This window comes from Myotis daubentonii, chromosome 10, assembly GCF_963259705.1.
Source record: "Myotis daubentonii chromosome 10, mMyoDau2.1, whole genome shotgun sequence".
Classification (NCBI taxonomy): Eukaryota; Metazoa; Chordata; class Mammalia; order Chiroptera; family Vespertilionidae; genus Myotis; species Myotis daubentonii.
Window position 1 is genome coordinate 22,485,768 of NC_081849.1, and position 24,195 is coordinate 22,509,962.

General features: G+C 47.9%; 2 protein-coding genes across 2 annotated transcripts; one reads left to right on the plus strand and one right to left on the minus strand.

Annotated features, from left to right (window-relative positions):
- Positions 1-15,157: 15,157 nt before the first annotated feature.
- On the minus strand, positions 15,158-16,147 carry LOC132211422 (small ribosomal subunit protein eS8-like). Its single transcript, XM_059656106.1, has 2 exons — positions 15,586-16,147; positions 15,158-15,358 (listed from the first exon to the last, which is right to left on the minus strand). Exons 1-2 carry the CDS (start codon positions 15,985-15,987, stop codon positions 15,173-15,175), a joined length of 588 nt encoding a protein of 195 aa, XP_059512089.1. The 5' UTR covers positions 15,988-16,147; the 3' UTR covers positions 15,158-15,172.
- Positions 16,148-19,473: 3,326 nt separating this feature from the next.
- HILPDA (hypoxia inducible lipid droplet associated) lies at positions 19,474-22,322 on the plus strand. The gene is given in 3 exon segments (XM_059711725.1): positions 19,474-19,720; positions 21,457-21,672; positions 21,675-22,322. Coding segments are annotated over 2 exon segments (189 nt in total). The 5' UTR covers positions 19,474-19,720; positions 21,457-21,524; the 3' UTR covers positions 21,716-22,322.
- Positions 22,323-24,195: the final 1,873 nt, after the last annotated feature.

Below are 24,195 nucleotides of genomic sequence, written 5' to 3' on the forward strand. Positions count from 1 at the left end.
TGGCCATCTCATATCTAGAAATGGGCTACTAATAAACCCTGAGAGACTCAGAAGAATCTTATCTTTTCTTGTTTTGTTTGGCTTGGTTTTTATTTTTTGTTGTTAATCCTCATCCAAGGATATTTTTTCTCCATTGATTTTTAAAGAGAGTGGAAGGGAGGGGGAGAGATAAAAAGAATATCGATGTGAGAGAAACACATCGGTTGGTTGCCTCCCACACGTGCCCTGACCCCCAGCCCAGGGATTGATCCTGCAACTTAGGTATGTGACCTAGACCAGAATCAAACCGAGACCCTTCAGTCCGCAGGCCTAGGCTCTAACCACTCCTTACCTTCCACTATCTCTAAAAATCAATGAAAAAAATGTCCTCAGGTGAGGATAAAAAATTTTTAAAAAGATAGAAATAGACTTTAGAAAAAAGCCAAAACATTGGAGTCCTAAAATATGATTTCATGGAGTGAACAATATCACCGCCACCGTAGTTTATAAAATGTACTAAGGGCCCAGTGCACGAATTCGTGCACCTTGAAAGGAACTGTGGGCCACAAGGCTGCAGTGGGCACAGGGGCAGGTCTTGGCCCATACTCTGCACCTCTGCCCTGCCCTTCTGACTGTGGCCCTGGTCCTCTGTCTGCCAGGAGTGCTGCTCCCACCACCGCTCCCATGTGCTGATGGCACCAGCCCCGCTCGCACTCACTGACAGTGCAGAGTGATTGGGGCCAGCGCCAGGTGCGAGCAGTGGCTGCTACCCTGATCGCCCTAAGGAGCAAGGGGAGATGAAGAAGCCCTCAGGGGCGATCAGGGCCAGCAGCCACTGCTCGCACTCACTGATGGCGCCAAGCGATTGGGACCGGTGCTGGGTCCCGGCAGCGGGTGTGAGCAGGGCCAGCGCTGGCAGCAGATGTGAGTGAGGCCATCACCGGCAGTGGGTGTGAGTGGCAGCTGCCAGCCCCAATTGCCTCTCAAGAACAAGGGAAGGTGGAAAAGCCCTGAGGGGCGATTGGGTCCAGCAGCCACCGCTCGCACCTGCTGACGGCACCGAGCAATTGGGGTCAGTGCTGGGCACCAGCAGCAGGTGTGAGTGGCGGCTCTGGCACCAGCAGTGGGTGCGAGCGGGGCAGGTTCTGGTGCTGGCAGCAGGTGCGAGCGCCGGGCAAGACCACGGCAGGTGGGAACAAAGAATTTTCAGTAACCACCAGAGGCCCGCTCCAATGACAGGGATGGCACCCTGCCTTGGTCTGGTGCCCCCGCTCACCTGCTCCACCATCCCACCACAGCTGACGCCCATGTTTCAAGCTCTGCAGCCAGTTGGCGACGCCCACCATGTTCCGCGTGCACCACCTCCTGGTGGTCAGCGCACATCATAGTGACCAGTTGTTCAGTTGTTCCGCCATTTGGTCTATTTGCATATTAGCCTTTTATTATATAGGATAGCAGATGTTCTATCTGTCCAAATATAACCCTGAAAAAAGTCATTCCATGGGTCCCAAGGACATTTGCCACTTCCCTTAGATGCATTTGAGCTATGGTCATTGGATTTTATTCAAATGCCACCATCTCAAGAATACAAATATGTGTTAATTATTATTTGTATGGGTTGAGGCATTCCCTTTTGAGAGAGCAACAGCCTTAATGGTAAGTAAATTATTAGAAAAATAATAACTAATTCCTAATTGGGGAATTCCCTCTGAGTTACAGTGACTGAAGGACTCATTTTACTGAGCAAAAAAATCCAATCCATTTATAATATTTGGCCTATTCTACAGCATTTTCATTGTGCCTATTACTCCCAGTTCTTTGGATTGATGGAACATACAAATGGCATTTTCTAATTTTGCATGCAAAAAAATCAACTTCGGTACAAAAAAAAACAACAACCCTGCATTTTGACCATCTTAAGTTGATATCATTTCTACTGAAACCTTCCTATTTCTATAAGTACTTGTAACTAGTCTTCTTACCTATTGTATACCTTCAGGGGTTGTACTGGGGGCTGGGGCTGGGAATTTCTGGCTTTGCAGGCAGGGTTTCCCATGTTAATTTTAGTCTTATTTTGAGATCTGTGTAGTCTGAGCAAGATTCTAGGGATATTGTGCAGTGGGTTGAAAGGGTGCCGCTTGTGGGTTGAGCTCCAAGGGACTGCCACCTCTCCAGTCATCTCAAACCCTCTGACTTGTCTCAGTTTCTCTCCCCAGCTGTCTAATACAGGTGTGATGACTCAGAGCACTAGGTAATCAATTTTTTATTTTATTTTATATTTTTGCAATTATTTTTCTCAAATATATTTCATTGATTTCAGAGAGGAAGCGAGGGGGAGAGAGAGATAAAAGCACCAATGATGAGAGAATCATTGATCAGCTGAATCCTGCACACCCCACACCAGGGATTAAGCTCGCAACCCAGGCGTGTGCCCTGACCGGAAATCAAACCGTGACCTCCTGGTTCATAGATCAACGCTCAACCACTGAGCCATGCCGGCTGGGTAGTAACCAATCTTTATGTGTGATTTCCTGGGCCAGTCAGTTATTTAATTACAGCTGAGTTGGAATTCCCTATGGGGCACCTACACATCATGAGGATGCCCTCTGACACCGCCACATAATTCTTAGTCACCTAAGAATATCCAAGAGTCGAGCTGCAGGGAGGAAATGCCTCTTATCTTTGGAGCCAAATGAGTGCAGGCTCTCATTTATCCAGCAAAAGATTTTGTTCAGACTCTCAGAAAGCAATTCCAATTGAAAAGCCAAAGTTAAACACCAGCAAGCCTTTTCTTCCTCCTGTCCCATCTTAGCCTTGGGCCTCTCAATCTGAAACCTTTAGTTTCACCTCGAGGATTTTAAAAGCAACTCAAATAAAATCAGGGCCTTTTACCTCAAAATAGGGAGGTCTGGAATTCCAACTGAAACTCACCCAAGTTCAGCTGTTGCACAAGGAGCCAGTGGGACACCGTGGGCCCCTGCTGGTACCAAGCATGGGTCTGAGTCCACAAGGTGGTTCTGGTGGGCTTCTGTGGAATCCTGCTGCATTAAGCCATGTAAATGTCAACATAAGGAACGTCCAAACCTGTAAGAATTTTTTATGACTTTACTTGAGCCAAACTGATGACAATTGCCGAGAAGCAAAATCTCAAGGGATTGAGAGAATGCTCCAGAACATGGCAGCTTTCCTACTTATTTTATACATCAGAATCAAAGGAGACATAAGGGGATTACATGAAATCCTGGTGATAGATTAGGGAGAAAGCAAAGAGGGAGAGAAATCTCTGGGATTGATAAAAAGTGAAAGGAATAGGGGAGAAACTAAGATGGCGGCATAGATAAACACCGGGAAATTGTCGCCTCACACAACAATTGAAGAATGCCGCAAGGGTCAGAGCAAAAATCGTCCAGAACAACAGGAAGGCTGGCTGAGTGTAATTTCTACAACTAGAAGAAAACAGGGGCACGCTGAGAGCCAGAGGAGCTGCGGAGGTGAAGTGCAGAGGTACGGCGGCTGCTCGCGCGCGCGCGCGCGCGCGCGCGGAAAGGGGGTGGCGCCTGAGGGCGCGGCTGTCTTTTTGAATCACAAGCTCCCGACTGCTCTGAACTCCGGTTCCAGCGGGTCTCTGGGGACCCAGGGCTCATACGGGGAGAGGCTGGTCTGTCAGGCGGCAGCGGGCGAACTTGAGGGCGGCTTTCCCTCAGAGGTGCTTGCAGCCGTTACCGGGACACTGAGACGCGCGACTCCGGGCGCGGAGAATCACCGTAGCTGCTTTCACCGCCCTTTGACTCCCTGAGACCCCGCCCCACCCAGGCTGCGGCAGAGGCTTTTGCATGTGAATGTACCTAACTACAGCCCAGCCAGGCAGACCCGGAACTTCCAAGAGAAGGCCCAAGGCCCCGCAGCGGCTTGCATTGCTTCACAGCTGAGCCTCTTAGTGGCTCCTGCTGTGTGGCCTCAGGCAGGGGCTGAATTAGCACCTCCTTAGATCCAGGAGCCACTGTACCCAGTGGTCAGAGGGGGACCATTCTCCCACTTCAGACACAGCTGATTCCCACAGCCAATTGGCCTGGAGGTCAATTCCTCCCAGTGATCCTACAACAACCAAGGCACCAAGAGTGCACCAAGAGTGTCTACCCCAGGTAACTGGGGAGGCTGAGCCACTGGGCCCTACAGGACACCTGGCGCGCAGGGCCACTCTATCAACACAGGGAAGTAGCCAAAATGCGGAGACAAAGAAAAAGGTCACAAATGGCAGAAACGGAGGAAAGCAAACGACTGGATATAGAGTTCAAGGCCACGTTTATAAGGTTTTTCAAGAATTTTATGGAAACTGCCGATAAATTTAATGAATCCCTCAAGGAGTATAGTGAGACCATGGAGGACATGAAAAAGGACCAACTAGAAATTAAGCATACACTGACTGAAATAACGAATAATTTACAGAGATCCAACAGCAGACAAGAGGATCCCAAGAATCAAGTCAAAGATTTGAAATACAAAGAAACAAAAAATACCCAACTGAAAAAGAAAAAAGAAAAGAGATTCAAAAAATATGAAGATAGTGTAAGGAACCTCTGGGACAACTTCAAGCATACCAACATCAGAATTATAGGGGTACCAGAAGGAGAGAGAGGGCAAGATATTGAAAACCTTTTTGAAGAAATAATGACAGAAAACTTCCCCTACCTGGTGAAAGAAATGGACTTACAAGTCCAGGAAGCGCAGAGAACCCCAAACAAAAGGAATCCAAAGAGGACCACACCAAGACACATCATAATTAAAATGCCAAGAGCAAAAGATAAAGAGAGAATCTTAAAAGCAGCAAGAGAAAGACAGTCAGTTACCTACAAGGGAGTACCCATTCGACTGTCAGCTGATTTCTCAACAGAAACCATGCAGGCCAGAAGAGAGTGGCAAGAAATATTCAAAGAGATGAATAGCAAGAACCTGCAACCAAGATTACTTTATCCAGCAAAGCTATCATTCAGAATGGAAGGTCAGATAAAGAGCTTCACGGATAAGAAAAAGCTAAAGGAGTTCATCACCACCAAACCAGCATTATATGAAATGCTGAAAGATATTCTTTAAGAAGAGGAAGAAGAAAAAGGAACTCTTACCATTTGCCACAGCATGGATGGAACTGGAGAGCGGATAAATACCACAGGATCTCACTCATTTGTGGAATATAATGAACAACATAAACTGATGAACAAGGACTGATCCAGAGATGGAGAGGCATTGATTAGACTGTCGGGCCTTGGAGGGAAGGTAGGGGAGGGTGGGGGCAAGGGGGAAAGATCAACCAAAGGACTTATATGCAAGCATATAGGCCTAACCAATGGACACGGACAACGGGGGGGTGAGGGGATGAGCGGGGGGGGGAGGGGTAGAGGGTACACATATGTAATATCTTAATCAATAAAAAATATTAAAAAAAAAAAAAAGAAACGCTTTTCCTGAAAAAAAAAAAAAAAAGCGAAAGGAATAGACACAGTTCTTTTACACAGGCAGGTGTAGAATAGTTAACAATGAACCTGATTTGTGGTCTCTGCTCTGGTGCTGTGGTTGTGCTTTGAAGGGGGACGTGTGGAATTACTTGATATTCCAAAGGTATGTTATCAGGTATGTTATCTTAGATGCAAAAAAATAAATAAATAACATAAGGATGATAGGCAGGCTCAGTTAAGTTAAAGATTGACCTTTGTTGGGGAAAAATACCACCTAGGACAGCGGTCGGCAAACCGTGGCTCACGAGCCACAGTCGGCTCTTTGGCCCCTTGAGTGTGACTCTTCCACAAAATACCATGCACGGGTGCGCACGTACAGTGCGATTGAAACTTAGTGGCCCATGTGCAGAGGTCGGTTTTCGGCCTGGGCGAGTCTATTTTGAAGAAGTGGCTTTAGAAGAAGTGGGGGGTGACGGTCGGGCCACGGGATACGCAGCGCGGGGGAGGCGCGCGCAATTCATGCACAAGTTGAGTGAGCCAGTCAGCAGTCTCATTGTGCAGTGGTTAGTGCTAGTTGCGTCCTCAAATCGCGCAAGGGTGACAAAAGTACCTACTGGAAGCATAAAGTTACCTGTATTTTTCCAACCAGCTGCAAATCCTACAGGTATTTAATTTTATCAATAAATAATATCGTTATTAAGTATGATACCAAGTTTTATTCAATGTACCTATAGTTTAACTAAGACTTAAAACTTTAAGTAAAGTTTATTAAGTTAATTTAGGGAACGTTGTGGAGTGAAAGAAGATGTAGTGTCAAGGATTGAGAAAGGTATGTTGAGATGGTTTGGACATATAGAGAGGATGGACAAAAGGAGATAGACGAAACAAGTATACAAGACGAGTGTGGATAGGAGAGTTGGAAGGGGTCGACCTCAGCGAACGTACCTCAATCAGATTGAGGACGTCTTTAGCAAAGGCCAGCTTAGGAATACCCTAATTACGTTAATAACAACGTACCTACCTATATAGTTTAAGTTTAAAAAATTTGGCTCTCAAAAGAAATTTCAATCGTTGTCCTGTTGATATTTGGCTCTGTTGACTAATGAGTTTGCTGACCACTGACCTAGGACATGACTACCTGCCTTGGATCGCTTTTAGTTAGAAAGTTTTCATTTCAGACCATCTTACTTTAGCTCTCAGGAGTTTGTAAGGCCACCATGCTTACCTCCTCTGAGCTTGTCAGGTTTAGTGTGTGGCTCCTTTTTTGTCCACACACTAGTGAGCTTCCTGCTTTGAAAGCATAAGTATGGCTTTACTGGGAGGGAGTGAACCCATCCTCTGGGGAGGAAACGCAACTCTGGCAGGTGGACAGCAGTCCTGGGAAGGGGACTCTCAGAAAAGGAAGGCAACATTGTCCAGGGGGCAGGGCCAGCTCTGTCCTCCTCCGATGTGCTTACTTTAGGGGTGAGTTGAAATGTGGACTCTGATGATAGCAGCTACTTCACAATCCTGTCTGGCACGTGAAAATGCCCTTTCCTTGGTCAGCTCTGTGATGTAACCTGGGAGTTTAGCAACTGCAGGGTTGGTTACTAAGCTTGGTTCCAGGCCCTTGTCTTGTGTGCAAATTATGGAATGATTTTGACTTGGTGGCCTTTCCACCAGGGGCCTCATACATGAGGTTTCATCCTCAGGAGATGGGGTCCCTCTCACAGGCACTCCATTTGTGGGAAAGGGCTGTTTAGTGTGCTGGCCTCTCAGAGTGGGTGGGGGTGGGTGACCCAGCTTGGAAGAATTAAGGGAACTGCAGGCAACCCACGTCTGCCTTTTAGGTGATTCAACCAAAGAACCTGAACTTCCTGAAGTGAGGAACCCAGGACACAGTTTCACACACACAAAAACTCCAACAGTCATATGCCCCTTGACTAAGCAATCTGCATCAGGAGGCTGGGAAAGCCACGTGCCCAGGCACTCTGGGGCACCAGGAGTCACAATGACAATGAGAACATCAACAGGCTCAGAGCCACTGACAGGGCCAAGGCTCCTAGTGTACCCACACCTGCCCTGATGTACACACACACACACCAGTCACAATGTTCACACTCAGAGTCCCCTGGGCCCTACACATCCCATCACCCACAAGCTCATTCTCCTGGGTAGAACTCCTTTTGAGTGAGCCCCAAAGCTGTTGGCTTTCTTTGCTATGAAAAAGAAATTCTAGCCCTAACCGGTTTGGCTCAGTGGATAGAGCATCAGCCTGTGGACTGAAGGGTCCCAGGTTCGATTCCGGTCAAGGGCATGTACCTTGGTTTCGGGCACATCCCCAGTAGGGGGTGTGCAAGAGGCAGCTGTTTGATGTTTCTAACTCTCTATCCCTCTCCTTTCCTCTCTGTAAAAAAATCAATAAAATATACATATATTGCCCTAACTGGTTTGGCTCAGTGGATAGAGTGTTGGCCTTCGGACTGAAGGGTCCCAGGTTCGATTCCGGTCAAGGGCATGTACCTTGGGTTCGGGCACATACCCAGTAAGGAGTGTGCAGGAGGCAGCTAATCGATGTTTCTCTCTCTTTGATGTTTCTAACTCTCTATCCCTCTTCCTCCCTCTCTGTAAAAAATCAATAAAATATATAAAATATACATATATTAAAAAAAAGAAAGAAAGAAAAAGAAATTCTACATATTCTTCTCTCCCTGTTCTGCAGAGAGAGAAGAGGCAAGGGGCAGATATATAAGTTCATTTCAGCAGCTCGAGAACAGGAAGCTGCCAGTATCCCATGAAAGCACTGAGTTATAGGATCTAATCCACTAGAAGGAACCCTTGAGCATTATTGGAGCTCAGTCAGTTTGTTTTAACAATGAGGACCTGGAGGCAGGAGAGAGGAAGAGATTTGCCCATTGCTCCGGGCTGGGGAGTCTTTGAAGTTGAGTTTGGTGATGTGAGTGGGATGGGTAGAGAGGGTTCAAGTTCTTTCTAGTTAAAGGTTTTAGTGAATTCAGGGGGCTTACTGACCTTTAGTGCCTGTGAATGACAAGAGTTTGATCAACAGAGAGCCGCTGAGCACCTGGTTTATAAAAGGCACAGACTAAGGGTGTAATATATATTTTTTTAAATCTTAAAATAGCTCTTCCTTTCAAAATGAGTATAATCTAACCAGAGGCCCGATGAACGAAATTCGTGCAAGAATAGGCCTTCCTTCGGTGAGATTGAAACTGCCCTGGTGAGGTCGGGATGGCCCCGGTGAGGTTGAAATGGCCCCGGTGAGGTTGAAACGGCCCCAGTGAGGTAGGGACGACCCCAGTGAGGTTGGGACAGATAATGGGGACCAGTATAGACTGATGAACAGGGGTAGATGCAGAGGCAGAGCAACATTGAACAGACTGTCAAACTACAGTGGGAAGCCTGGGGAGGGTTTGGGGGGATTAAGAGATCAACCGAAGAACTTATATGCATGCATATAAGATTAACCAATGGACACAAGACACCGGGGGGGGGGGGGGCTAGGGGCCGGGGGAATGTCAAGGGGGGGAAAAAAAGGAGACATGTGTAATACTCTTTGTAATACTTTAAGAAATAAAAATTATAAAAAAAAAAAAAAAAGAATAGGCCTTCCTTCCCCTGGTACTGGCTTCCCTCTGGCACCCAGGACCCGGGCTTCCCTTGCAACCCCGGCTTCGTCCGGAAGGTTGTCTGGTCTAATTAGCATATTATGCTTTATTATTATAGATGGCAGAGATAAGTGAATAAGTACAATGTTTGTAATAATATTTTAAAATATATTTTTATTGATTTCAGAGAGGAAGGGAGAGTGAGAATCATTGCTTGGCTGCCTCCTACATACCCCCAACTGGGGATCGAGCCCACAACCCAGGCATGTGCCCTTGACCGAACCCTTCAGTCCGCAGTCCGATGCTCTATCCACTGAGCCAAACCAGCTAGGGCTGTAATAATATTTAAGAATGTCACAGGAGGTTCTCTGGACAAAACCTGCTTATCAATTGAGAGACTCAGGAAGTGATACTTCAATCTGCACAAGAACCAGGGGTGGGGGGGTGGTTTCCAGCGCCATGTGTGAGAGCTGGGAGCCTGAGATGTCCAGTGGTTTTAGCTGCCTTTCAGGATTAGCAGAGGAGGGAGTGGTGGGGGCGGGGTTCAGAGAGACTGGAGAGGGGAGGATTCCACTGAAGAGCATTTCCTGAAAGCAGCTTCTGCCCTACTTGGCTGGGCTCAGAGGCAGCAGGGCAGCCCCCTGCCCTCCATTAGCCAACTGGGAGCACAGCCATGGAGTCCGTTGGCTGCCAGATGAAATGTCTGGGGCATCTGTGTCTGGGGAAAAGGTGCCAGCAGGCCAAGAAGGGGGAGAATGAGCCTCTATGTGCACATGTGCATAAGTATAGGGTAGCCACACTCAGAAGAGGGGGAAGTAGGAGCTGTAATTATGAATGAAAACATCACAGAAATCAGGAGTACCCCATTGCCTCCCAAGCCCTCTACACCAACTTCCATCCCCCTAAGAAGACAGCAAAAGACGCCTCCTCCTGCATCTCCTGCAGCCACTTGCCAAGCAGCACAAAGCTCACTGCAAGCCTGGCTCAGTCAGCTGGCCTTGAGACAGGCCAATAAGCCAGGACAGGTGGGATAGGGAAACTGAGACAGATGGTTGAACAAACTGGCAGAGCAATTTACAGCAGATACAGAAGCTTACCTCCCTAAAGATAATTCCTAGGCCTCAATTGTATTTCAGGTCCAGGCCCAGAAAAACAGCAAAACCAAGTGGGCGATACCAAGATCAGTTACAAAGACTAAAGACCCCTGCCCTGACACTGACCAAACAGTGGAGGCCACAACCCTGAAAAAACACACCTAGGAAATTGATGAATATTCTGCTGAAACCTTCCCCTGAGAACTCCCCTAAGATTCCCGCCTGCAAGAAAGAAAGAAAAGCTTCAAGACAAAGGACCTAGTGCTCACTCTCCCTCTGGAGAATAGCCCCCTCCATTCCTTTTCCCTTCTTCTTCCCTCTCTTCTTCTCCCACAGGCACACACCTCCTAAACTCTAGAGCAGCGGTTCTCAACCTGTGGGTCACGACCCCTTTGGGGGTCGAATGACCCTTTCACAGGGGTCGTCTAAGACCATCGGAAAACCCATATATAATTACATATTGTTTTTGTGATTAATCACTATGCTTTAATTATTATATGCTTCAATTATTATATGTTTCAATGAAAATACATCCTGCATATCAGATATTTGCATTAGGATTCATAACAGTAGCAAAATTACAGGTTTGAAGTAGCAACGAAAATAATTTTATGGTTGGGGGTCACCACAACATGAGGAACTGTATTAAAGGGTCCTGGCATCAGGAAGGTTGAGAACCACTGCTCTAAAGGCTCCTAGGAGGTTTGCAACCAGGGGAGCAATGGGCAGTGGCAGCTCATCCCAGACTAATCCTCTGAACCTGCCCCGAGGCCTCCTTCTGCTTCTTCTGTGCTGAACCCTTCCTTGTTTTACTGTCCTCAGCTTTAATAAACATCCCCTCATGCTGTGAAATTTTCCCTGCATGAAGTCAAGAACCCACATACTACCCACTGGCCCGAGGCAGACCCCCTCAGGACCATGTCCCCTGTCTGGTAACAGCCTGGGCTCCCAAGTCTCAGAGAGCCCACTCTATTCAAGGACAAGAGGACCTAAAGGACTTCTCTAGGTCTTAGCATTGAATAGTTTACGATTCCATGAAGGAAGGAGAGTGAAGTGTCAACACATGGGTTTGTCCTAAATTGTTAGACGGACATGACTTAGCTGACAGCATAGAAAGAGACACCTCTCTTAAATACATGTTTTAAGTGACTTTTCCTTTTGATTCCTATTACTTACAGAAGACAGGACTAGAAAGTACATAAGCCTTTACGGAGATAATGAAATAGGGGCTTCTTCAACCCAAATCTTTCCTAAGCTTTTTTATTAACATGCTTTTTCAGAACATTCCGTGAAATTGTTTTCTTCTCCTGACAACATATGCTTATAATAAAACATTTGAAACTATCAGAAACTATAAAACTAATTCATAATCCACCCCCCACCTTTAGAATTCCCACAGGCCTAGGCCCCAGGCAGATAGCGCAGTTGGTTAGAGTGTCATCCCCATATGCCAAAGTTGCAGGCTCTATCTCTGATCAGGGAGCATGCAAGAAGCAACCAATGAATGCATAATTAAAGTGAAACAACAAATCAATGTTTCTCTCTCTCTCAAATAAATAATAGCCCTGGCCAGTGGGCTCAGTGGTTAGAGCGTCAGCCTGGCCCTCCCACCGAAGAGTCTTAGGTTCGATTCCCCATCAAGGGCACGTACCTGGGTTGCAGGTTGCAGGTTCGAACCCCAGCCCTGGTCTGGGCTCGTGCAGGAGGCAACCAATCAATGTGTCTCTCTCACATCGATGTTCCCAGTGTTTCTCTCTTTTCCTCTCTCTTTCTCACCCACCTCCATGCTTCCCTTCCACTCTCTCTAAAAATCAACGGGAAAAATAGCCTCAGGTGAGGATTAATAAAAATAAAATAACATAAAATAAATCATTTTTAAAAAGAACTTCCACAGGCCCTAGACATACCTCCTCACATTAAAATATCTCATATTAAAAATTATCAAGTTGAAAAAAACTTACCAGGTTGAGTTGAACTTTTTAGTTGATATGTTATCTTTTGTAGAGCTTTTAATAAATGTTTAATTTTAATTTTGCCTTTAGAAAAAAATTTGAAGACAATACATTTTGTTTTCCATATTACAAATATTTTGAGTTATTGAAAAGTCTATAGGCACCAGGCACTGGTTCCTGCTGTGACTAATGAATAAAAGGGTCCTATCTAGTGAAAAATAATGTTAATATTAATGTTTCTACTTAAGAGTATATTCTCTCTCTCTCTCTCTCAAATGGCCCATTTAGTTTTTGTGTTTTTTTTTGTTAATCCTCACCCGAGGATATTTTTCCTATTGATATTTTAGAGAGGGTGAGAGGGAGGAGGAGAGATAGAGAGAAAACATCCGTGTGAGAGAGATACATCACATCGCTTGGTTGCCTCCCACACGCGCCAGGTACATTCCCTTGACCAGAATCAAACCCGTGACCCTTCAGTCTGCAGGCCAAGGCTCTAACCATTGAGCAACCATCTAGGGCCCCATTTAATTTTGAATACTGTTTTTTCTACTCTGTATTGTTCATCCAGCATTTCCTACATGGAGCCTGGGGATAGAGGTCTATGGTGTCTTCAGGACTCATATACACACACACCCACACACCACACTAGCTACAGCTCCTTAATGGAACTTCTGGAAACACACACTCTGAGGAAAAAAACACTTAGCTATAGCTCATTTCCCTCAGCCCAGCATTTCACAGATAAGAAAACTGAGGCCTGGAGAAGTGACTTGCCCAGGTCAGTGGTTAGTTCGCGCCAGAACCAGACTCAGGATCAAGGTCCCAGGTAGGGGCGAAGAAGACACCATTTGCCTTGGCTGCTCTCTGCCCACCTTTCAGGGCTGGCCCTGCCTTCCCTGGGCACCCTCCTCGGGTGCTCTGAGCTGCCGCAGCCCTTCCATCCCACTTCCACCTCCCGCCGCTGCCGCTGCTCTTGACCCAATTTCCCCATCCAAATGCACTTGACTGTTTTCCCTTCATTGCGTATTTGTTGTTGTTACCATGTTGCACAAGCAATTAATTTACAAAACTTTAGTAAATTTTCATCCCCCCCCCCCCACCCAATTGTAAAAGTAACAGATGCGCACAGAAGAAAATTTGGGCAAAAAAGAAAAAGAAAAAAGAGGCTCGTAATCATATGACCACTGTTAAAATGTTGTTGCAAAATAAATACAAGTAAAATAGAATTAATCACTGAGCAGCTGTTCTTTTTTTTTTAAAATATCACAGATATACAAATTTCAGTGTTTATTAATTCAATAAATATTTATTGAACATCTACCATATGCCAAGCACTGCTCTGGGTTTAGGTACATGGTAATTGGACAGAATAGTCCAAGTCCTTGTCCTCAAGGAGCTACTTGTAGTGGGGGAAGGGAGATAGATGATTAACAAATAAATATAAAACAGGTTTGCTGGTGTTGAACACTACACACTAAAATGAAGCTGGGATGGAGAGGATGGGGAGTGCTGCTTTACATAGGATCATTAGGAAGGCCTTCCTGAAAAATGACATTTGACCAGGGTCCAGAAAGGAATAAGAAAGTGACCCATTCATTCATGCACACAAATGTCTGTTGGAAGCGTTCCAGACTCTGAGGATACAGCAGAGAAGAAAAGAGATATTCCTTTCTAGGCCACCGGTCCTCTCCTTCCCTGCAGACACCTTTGTTCCACCCAATGGCCTGAAGACTGAGTAGCTTAGGAAGGGAAGGAAGAGAACGCTACCCTAACCATGTTAATAAAGACTTAAAATATCTAAAATTAATGAATATCTATCCTCTTCCCAAATAAGGCTTGTTCAACTTTCTCTGCTCACCACTGCCATCTTAGTTTAAATGTTGACCAACTTTTACTACATGCTATTTCTACTGTCCCAAAGTAATCATTATTATAAAAATGGTTTTGAGTAGTCATAGTTTGTTTAATCTGTATGTTTTCTAAATGTTTACTCACTGTTTCTTCTTGCATCTCACTATTTTCTTCTAGGTTCAGTTTTCTTCTTAGGTACATGCTTCAAAAGTTTCCTTAGCAAGGGTCAGTGGCTAACTCTCTGTTTTTGTTTTTAAAGATTTTTTTAATCGACTTTTACAGAGAGAGGAAGGGAGAGGGAGAGAGACAGAAACATCGATGTGAGAGAGAGATATCCATCAGCTGCCTCCTGCATGAACCTCTACCGGAGACTGAGCCCACAACCCAGGCATGTGCTCTGACTGGGAATCCCATCGGCAACCTCTCAGTGCACCAGATGACTCCCAACCAATTGAGCCACACTAGCCATGGTTCCCTGTTTTTGTGTGTCATTTGAAGATGTGTTTAATTTGCCCTCCTTTTTAAAGAATAACAGCTTTATTCAGATATAATTGACATGCCAGAATTCACCCTTTTAAAGTGTACAATTCAGCCCTAGCCGGTTTGGTTCAATGCATAGAGCGTCGGCCTGTGGACTGAAGGGTCCCAGGTTCGATTCCAGTCAAGGGCACATGCCCGGGTTGTGGGCTCGATCCCCAGTAGGGGACGTGCAGGAGGCAGCCAATCAATAATTCCATCTCATCATTGATGTTTCTATCTCTCTCTCCCTCTCCCTTCCTCTCTGAAATCAATAAAAATATTTTTTTAAATGAAGTGTACAATTCAGTGGTTTAGAATATATTTACAGAGTTGTGTAACCATCACCATTGTCTAATTTTAGAACATTTTCATCATCCAGAAGAACCCTGTACCCATCCGCTGCCCCTTTCCATTCTTTCCCCTCTCCCTCAGCCCCTGGCAACTAGTAACCTACTTTTTGTCTCTGCAGACTTTTCATATAAATGGAATCATACAATATGAGTCCCTTTCTGTCTGACTTCTTTCACTTGATCTATTGTTTTCAAGGCTCATCTGTATTGTTGAATGTATTAGTATTTCTTTTTTTTTTCTTTAGTCCTCACTTGAGGATATTATTTCCATTGATTTTTTAATTTTATTTTTAGAATAAACACCTTTATTGTATGAGCTAAGACAGGAGGGAAGAGGATGTATTTGCCCTCCCAGGCCTTGATTTCCTGCAATTAGAACTCCAGCCCCTGGCCCCTCACATAGCCATCTGCTGGGCACGCTGGCCTGGTCTCGAGCGACGCAGGCAAGAAGCCTGCCTGCTGGAGCTGCCCCTCGAGAAGACCGCTGATTTGGGCGTTCTTTTTCCTTTCATCAGATTTCTTCTGAATTTTCTTTGATCGTTTTTTCTTTAAAATCTCGCCAAAACCGGTTTGGCTCAGTGGATAGAGCGTCGGCTTGCGGACTGAAAGGTCCCGGGTTCGATTCCAGTCAAGGGCATGTACCTTGGTTGCGGGCACATCCCCAGTAGGGGGCGTGCAGGAGGCGGCTGATCGATGTTTCTCTCTCATCGATGTTTCTGACTCTCTATCCCTCTCCCTTTCTCTCTGTAAGAAATCAATAAAATATATTAAAAAAAATAAATCTCTTCCTCCTCAGGAGTCAGCTGGGCCCCTTCCTTGCGGCCCAGGGGCAGTGCATAGTGGGACTTGTACCACTGTCGGTACGATGTGCTGTCAATGAGCATGATGCAGCTCTTTACTAGGGTCTTGGTGCGGACCAGTTCGTTGTTGGATGCATTGTAGGCAACATCAACAATCCTTGTTTTGCGAGTACAACACTCTGAGCCCCAGGAGAAGTTGCCCACGTCCAGCCTCAAGGCCCGGTACTTCTTGTTGCCACCCCGTGCTGGGACTGTGTGTATGTGGCGGGGTCCAAATTTAGTGTTGCCAGCAGGGCGTCCCAGCTCATATTTTCGCTTCCTGCGGTAGGGCTTTCTCTTTCCCCTTGTCTTGTGGCACTTGTGGCAGTTGTCCCGAGAGATCCCCATGGGTCGGCACTGGCTGGAAAGAGCTCCATTGATTTTTAGTGAGAGTGGAAGGGAGGGAGGGGGGAGAGAGAGAGAGAAACATCGATGTGAGAGAGACACATCAATGAGTTGCCTCCTGGACCGGGATGAGCCTGTAACCCAGGTACATGCCCTTGACCAGGAGTGGAACCGGGACCCTTCTGTCCTTGGCCTGACACTCTAACCACTGAGCAACCAGCCAGGGTACATGTACAATGTATTAGTATTTCATTTTTTATGTCTACATAATATTTTTGTACCACATTTGTTTATCCATCAGCAGTTGATGTACGTTTGAGCTGTTCCCACTTTTATTGGCATTTTTAAAGAAAGCTGCTATGAATATTTTTGTGTAAGTTTTTGTGTGAACATGTTTCCAATTCTCATGGTTACATACTTAGGAGTGAACTTGCTGGGCCACATGGAAACTCTATATTTAACTCTTGGAGGAACTGCCAAACTTTTTCAAAGCTGCTGCACCTTTTTACCAGCAACATATAAGGGCTCAATTTTCTCCACATCCTCACCAATGCTTCTTTTCTTTTCTTTTTTTAAGTAAATAGCAATCCTCCCCCCCCCCCCCAAAAAAAAAAAAAGAAAAAAGAGAGAAACACAATAAATAAATAGTATTCTAGTGAATGGGAGGGGATATCTTGTATGTCTTACCTTGTGAGTTTAACTCCCTTAGAGCTGTGGTCGGCAAACCGCGGCTCACGAGCCACATGCGGCTCTTTGGCCCCTTGAATGTGGCTCTTCCACAAAATACCAGCTCTTCCACAAAATACCGACTTCTGTGCATGGGCCATGAAGTTTCAATCGCACTGTACATGTGCGCCTGCACGTGGTATTTTGTGGAAGAGCCACACTGAAGGGGCCAAAGAGCCACATGTGGCTCGCGAGCCGCGGTTTGCCGACCACTGCCTTAGAGTTTAGGAGATGCTTGCCTGTGGGAAAGGAGAGGCGGAGGAGAAGGCACAGGTGTGTTCCTGGGAGGGTTAGAGAGAGCTGGGGCATTTGTTTTAAGGGATTTTAAAGGCTGGGTGTTTAGGGGAGGATCTTACTCATCAACTTTAGGCTGATGCACCAAAATGAGATTTATCCTCTTAACTTCATCTGTCCTTGGACGTGGTTACTGGCAAATGGCACTAATTGGATTTCTGCTGTCTTTCTCCCTGAGTAGGGTGGTTTAAGCTATTTACGCTCCGGATGGGGAAGAGAAGTGTAAACTATTTACTTTTAAATGTGCTTGGCTTAGGGAAGATAGGGCTGACTAGGTGGCTACAAACTGCTGTTTAACTATCTGTCTTAGTTTCCCTACTCCACGTGTCCTGGGATTTTCCTAGCTTCTTACTATCCTATGACCGGGGGAAAACGCCAAAAGTTTAAAATCAGGATGGATTCTGAGGAACTGACACATAGCCTTATTCAAATTCATAAGAGCTTCAACAGGAGGGATTTATATACACAGGCAGAGCAGCTGCTTGCTCCCAGGGGTGGCCGGCCTGGAGGAAATCCACCCCCTCCCAGGACTGGGTCTCTTTTTTATATTGGGTTAATATCAAAACCATATGGTGGGGGGTGAGGTCGACCACCAGAAAGAGCAGTGCATTGCTGAGCAAGCCGATACCATCAGGCAGCGATCGCACTGTACACATGCATTAATGTCCTCCTGGGGCCTGGCGGTATTGTTGGGTAGTATCCAGCTTTCTGGGTAGTCGGCCAAACCTGAGGCTGTAGAAAGTTAAGCAGTCACAGAAGCTTAAACAGACAGCCCAGAATTTTCTAGACGCCTTTACTGCGGAGCCACATTAAATCTCTAAAGGGAGTTCGCCTACAAACTTACTATAACAAACAGAACCTTAAAGAGGAGGTTACTGTGGAATTCCTGTGTTCACTCACTGAACAGAGGCTCAAGTCCCTCGTTGGGAGTTTTGTAGGCAATGATAGGGACTTACGGACGGTTTTCTATGTGTTGGGCAGAGTTCTCAGAGCTTCATGTGGGTTAACTCATTTCATTTCCAGGTACGGACTGTTATCATCCCAAATATCAGTTGAGGACACCAACGTACAGAAAAGCTTTGAGGATTCGCCCAAGTCCCCCAGCGAAGCAAGGGATGGTATTTGGGACACCTGGAAGTGATTTCAGAGCTCGAGCCTCTCCTAGCAACAGTGTGAAAGAAGAGTCACTGAAACGCGCACAAAAACAGACGAAATTGTAGGGTAACGCAGGGCCAAAATTCCTGCGGGCTGAGTAAAAAACTCAATTTCAAAGTGCCTGCCTGCCAGCACGCTTTCAACCCGAACTTTCTCATTTCCCGGCCTCCCCTCCCCCTAGGACACATGCCTGGCAGCCCAGGATGCCGGGGAAAGGTCGCAGTTGGGTTTGGCTCCTCCCTTCCCGCGCACTCAGCCCCTTTCCCGCTGGATATCCCGGTTCTGGCTCACGCACCCCCGCACTTTAGTGGATATCCCGGTCCTTGCTCACGCACCCCTGCACTTTAGTGGGTACCCCGGGTCCTTGCTCACGCACCCCCGCACTTTAGCCCAGCGCGCAGAGCCGCCAGTCCTCGAGCTCAGTGGACCTGCCAAGAGCCATCCGCCCGCCCGCCAGCTTTGCCCTTGCCCCTCCCCTCCCCTCCAGGAGGCAGGCAGCGAAGCCGCCGTCAGCTTTCCCTTCCACGGTGGCTTGGCTGCTCCTTCCAGGGGCCTCCCAGGACTCAGCTCTGAATTCAATCTGCCATTAGGCGCATTCAGGACCAAACGCCTATAGTTTGGGGGGTTGGGAGGGGAGTGCTTGGGCTCCCCAGCGCCCAAATCTGGGCATAAGGCTGGACTGGGATGTCTTAGCTCTTTGGTTCAATCTGAAAGCATCCTTAAAAATTTCCTATGGCCACCATTTTAGGTGAACAAACGGAGGCCAAAGTGACGTTCATGTGCAGTTAGACACGGACACCAGGGCCAGGCGAGTATTGCACATTTCCTTCAACAATTGTGAGTCAGGAATTCACTATTCCCGGGATTTGGCATGGAGGGTGGGGGTGGCGTCTGGAATCCTGTTATCTCTAAGAAGTGAAACTCCTAGAAAGTCAGCTCTTCAATCCCCCAATGGAGAAAACTGGGGCTTGGGGATGGGGTGGTGGTCTGATGCCCTCCGCCAATGCAGGATCCATCCTCAGATGCCCACGCTCCATCCCATGCAGGAGGAGGGCCCTTGGATTGGGGCCCGTCGGGGCGTTTTCCGCCGGTTTGGTACGGCGGTGGGGGGAATAAACTTTCTGATTCCTTCCAAGTTTCCTGCAGCGGGAAAAGCAGTCGGACATACACGCCTGATCTCTGCCGACCGCACTGACTCACAGAAACACGGTGCGTGTTTTTTAAAACAGCTCGGACCAGGAGACCGCCCCAGACCACCCACCGCACTCGCCGGGGGGGCGGAGCCTCGGGCGGGGGGCGGAGCCGCGGACGTGCGGGCGCGCGCGCGTGTGGACGTGCGGCAGCGTGCGGGCCCGAGTGCGCATGCGCGGGCGCCGGGGCCGGCGTTGTGTATAAGTGAGCGGTGCGCGCGGCCTGACTGCGACTTGCTGCTGACTGCGCGCTCGTCTTCTGAGGTTCGTCTGAGTCGCCTCCTCGCGCTCCCGTCGGCCGACTTTCCTCCCGACTCCTGCACGACCTGCTGTTACAGCGAGCCGGCCGCTCCCGGCCCTTCCTCCTGCAGGTGAGCGGCCTCCGGGCTGCCCCAGCTCCCGCCCCACGCCCCCATCCTCGGCCTGCCTGCCGGGCCGCCGCCTCCCTCCCCTGCACTGTGGCAGGGCCTTCTGGGGCTCCCCTCCTCCCTGCGCCCCCGCCCGCTCCCCACTCAGCGCTCCAGCCCTGCGTTCCCCAGGAGGGGCCCTCACTGGGATGCAGGTGGCCCAGGTCCGTGCTCCCGGTGCTGGGTGAGTAGGCGTCGCTGCCATGCTCTCCCAAAGCACCCTGGCACCTCCTGCGCCACTGCCGGGGTTCTTGCCTGTTGCCCCTAAAGCCCCGAGAGGGCAGGGTTCACGGCCCCGTGTGGCCCTTGTACCTTCCCGGGTGCTTAACTAGTTGGGGGTAATCAGGGTATTATTTTTACTAAGTGAACTTGATAGATTTGACTTAGAATTATTTTGACCTTCAAAAAGCTTATGATTAACTCGAACCTTAATGAGATATGAGGGAGACTTCCCAGGCAAGTTGCTTTCTCAAGGGCATGTTCCCTTTTTATTATTATTATTTATTGATTTCTTTTAGAGAGAGGGAGAGCGATAGAGATAGAAACATCAAAGATCCCTTGCCTCCTGCACACCACCTACTGGGGGGTGAGTGGCAACCCGGGCATGCGCCCTGCCTGGGAATTGAGCCGGTGGCCTCTTGGGTCATGGGTCGACCCGCACCCACTGAGCCACACCTGCCTGGCTAGGACACGTTCTGATAGCCCCGGTGTAGGCCTCAGGACGGCACCCGGTGTCTGACCCGTGGGGTCCGACCAAACCTGGGATCAACAACCTCGGTACATGGGTTCTGTCTGGGAAAGCATTCAGAGCCAAGAACCAAACTGTAAGAGTATTTGATAAGTCTTAGAAGAAGTAATTCCTCGAAGAAATGAGTTTAGGAAATGAGTTAGGAGGTAAAGGAGCTTAGGAGTGAGGAAGCTAATGGTTACTGCCTGGGCAAGGAGGGAGAACGGGGAGGGGAAGGGAGGCCAGGGCGTGCTCCCTGGAGGGAGAGCCCACTGGGTACTCCCTACTAAGGGTTTTTAGGGTGGAGTCTTTAGGGAAGTCCCAGGAGAAGATCGAAACAGAATATTCAGTAGTTTTCCAGGTGTGTCTTTTCTGGGTTGTGTTCTCCACTGATTGATTGGCAGGCCCAGGGCAGGGGTGGTTCTCATTGCAGCGGGTCCTGCCAGTGGAGTCACTGGTTTCGTTGCTTATCTGAGGCATAGATGTTATCTCTAGGGAGGAAAGGTCTGGAGGGTCCATATATGCTAGGGGAGGAAAAGTCACCCTGGGGGCAGGTCCTACAATTGATTGTGGGTTGCTAGGCAACTGGGGCTTTCCACCCTGGTGACCCGTACCTGGCCCATCTTCCTTTCTCTGCTCATGTCTAACTGCCTACAACAGTCCCTCTCTTACAAAAGGACTCAGTTCTTCAGGAAAGTTTCTGGTCCCTGGACTGTGGCACAGGGATTGTGCATTGCACCTGGCAAGAAAGTAAAGGTTTTTACTTTCAGAAGTAAAAGTTTGCTCGTGAAAAGAAACTCCTGGCTCCTCAGCCATGGAGTTTACGGTGTAAATATACTTGAGCTTCTGCTATGGAAAAACATCATGGGTCCCTGTATCCTGGCTGGCTGGGCTTCTCCCTTAGCTCCATGGTGAGGGCCAGATGCATGCGTATCCCAAAAGGCTCTAACTAACCTTGCCTCTCTTTCCTCAGGACCCAGAAGTCTACCAGAAGCAGAAGGCAGCTCTACTGCTCTGCAAAGGAGTGGGATCCCTTCAGCTATGAAGCATATATTTAACCTCTATCTCTTAGGTGTGGCGCTGACCCTGCTTTCCATCTTTGTTAGACTGATGGAGTCACTGGGGGGCTTACTGGAGAACCCATCGCCTGGGAGCTCCTGGACCACCAGAGGTCAACTAGCCATCACAGAATCCCCAAGAGCCTTCCAGAACATCCATCCAGAGGGGTGTGATAAGACCTCCCTCCACCAGCTATAACCTTGGAACACTTGGCCTAAACCTGTCCAGCCTGGTGTCCCAGTTTCCTGGGGAGGCAAGCTCAGCATCCGTGTGAGCAGAGAACTGTTACTAGGCCCTGGAAGGGCCCTTCCATCTGGATGCTTCTTGCCCTGGAAAAAGACTGCTTAATAGGCAGGTGTGAGTGGGTTGCCTGTGGTTGTGGAATGGAGTGATTTCACTCTTCTCCCCAGAGTCTGCTGTGTGCTTTGTCCTTGGCAGCGTGGCTCTGACCTCTTAGAGGAGGGCTTGTGCTGTGATTTCAGCTGTTGGGAGATGACGGTGTTTTCAGCCCTACTTCCTAAACATCTGTGAAGAGTTCCTTTGGACTTGGGTGTCTTATGGTCAGTTTCTTTGTGTTCAGCTTCTCTTTCGTGTGAGCTCCTCTGTGTGTGGGTAACAGTTAAAGAGGTGTGACTTACATTTTCAAGTCTTCCAACTTAGTGTGTATGTACTGGTCTGAAGGGGACAGTGGGATAAAGCCTGCTCGGGACATGGGCATTATAGCCACCATGTGGCTTAAGTGAATTTTTCTAATGAAATAAAACTGAATACATATTTCCACTGTGTGTCATGTTGATTTCTGCCCTTAAAATTAGTGGTTAGGGAAGGGTCTTAATTCATAGATCTGAGGTTTAACACCTTGAAATTTAGGAGCATGAAAGTGCTTAAAACACTTGGTTTAAAACAGGTAAATGAACCTCTGAATTTGAAGGCAGGGGCAGTTGGGTCTGTATCCATAGTTGTCTGAGCTTAAGCCAAGACTCCTTTCTCTTAAAAACAAAAAATATATATGTATATATTTTTATGATTTAAGATAGGGAGAGCCCTAACCAGTTTGGCTCAGTGGATCGAGCATCAGCCTGCGGACTGAAAGGTCCCAGGTTCAATTCCCGTCAAGGGCATGTACCTTGGTTGCGGGCAACATCCCCAGTAGGGGGTGTGCAGGAGGCAGCCGATCAGTGTTTCTCTCATCGATGTTTCTAACTCTCTATCCCTCTCCCTTCCTCTCTGTAAAAAAATCAATAAAATATATATTTTTTAAAAAAGGTAGGAAGGGAGATAGAAACATCAATAATGAGAGAATCATTGATCAACTGCCTCTTACACCACCCCCCACCCCACCCCCACTGGGGATTGAGCAACCAGACGGGAATCAACCTGACCGGATTCATAGGTCAACACAACTGAGCCACACCGGCTGGGCTACTCTCTTGACTCTCCCTCTCTAAAGAAAAGAAATGATTCCTTCCCACCCCTTCATCTTCAGGCTCTGGGGGAGAGAGGACTATCAGCCCAGAAGGCCTTGGGCTTTTTTTTTTTTTTTTTTTTTTTTTTTTTTAGGGGGAAGGAAGGGGAAGGGAAGGGGCAGGAGAGGAGAGTAGGGCTTGGGGAGAGGCCGCTGAGAGGTGGCGATGGGACAAGGTGGAGGGAGTAGAGCAGGAGAAGGGAGGAGGGGAAGGAGGAAAGGGAGGAGTCGGGGGAGGGAGGGAGAGCGGTGGCAGAGGCGTGGAGGCTTGGAGACCGCGGGGCCAGAGGAGCAGAAGGCCTTGGCCTTTAAAAAAATTTTTTTAAAATTGATTTTAGAGAGAGGAGGGGAGACAGAAACATCAGTTGCCTCCAGCATGACTGTTATGCCCAGAATTCAAGATCCCCAAGATACCACGCCAGGGAGCCAGTCCGATGCAAAAGCAGAAGGTCCTTTATTGAGTTAGCTAACCCGACCCGGGCCTCCAGTCGACGCAGCGACCGGAAAACCGAGTGATACCCATGAGAAAATCAGGGCTTTAATAGTGAGGGGGGGGGAGGCTAGCTGTGGGCCCTGCCGATTGGCCAGGCGCCAAGTCGGGTCTTGTTACACAGGATGTGGTCATCTCTATGGCGCGCACATCCCTTGCTTGTCATTGGCTAGTTCAAAGAAATCCCGGGCGTGGCCAGCAGGGGCCTGGGCTTCCTGGAAGAAGGCACTCTTCTGAGCACATGGCCTCTGCCCCAACATGGAGGATCCAGGGTAAGATGGAGGGCATAGCCCTCGCCCTTTCAATGACCAGGGAATGAACTCGCCACCTTTCGGTGCACAGAATGACACTCTAATCAACTGAGCCACAACGGCCAGGGCAGCCTTGGCTTTTTTATTCTGTACCTTGTCCACCAGAATGGCTACTCAATTGTGATTATTCAGGCTGGTAAAATAGCCACACCTCACCCTGTGAGTCTGGCTGGGTTGAGCTGCACCCCATGCACCAAAAGGCCACTGGTTCAGATTCCTGGTCGAGGCACATGCCAGGTTTCAGCATCCCCAGTAGGGGGCCTGCAGGCGACGGCTGATCAGTGTTTTTATTTGTCCCCTTGTCCCCCATCGATGTTTCTATCTCTCCCTCCCTTCCTCTCTAAATCAAAACGTTTTCAATAGCCGTACCTCACAGATGATTGTTTC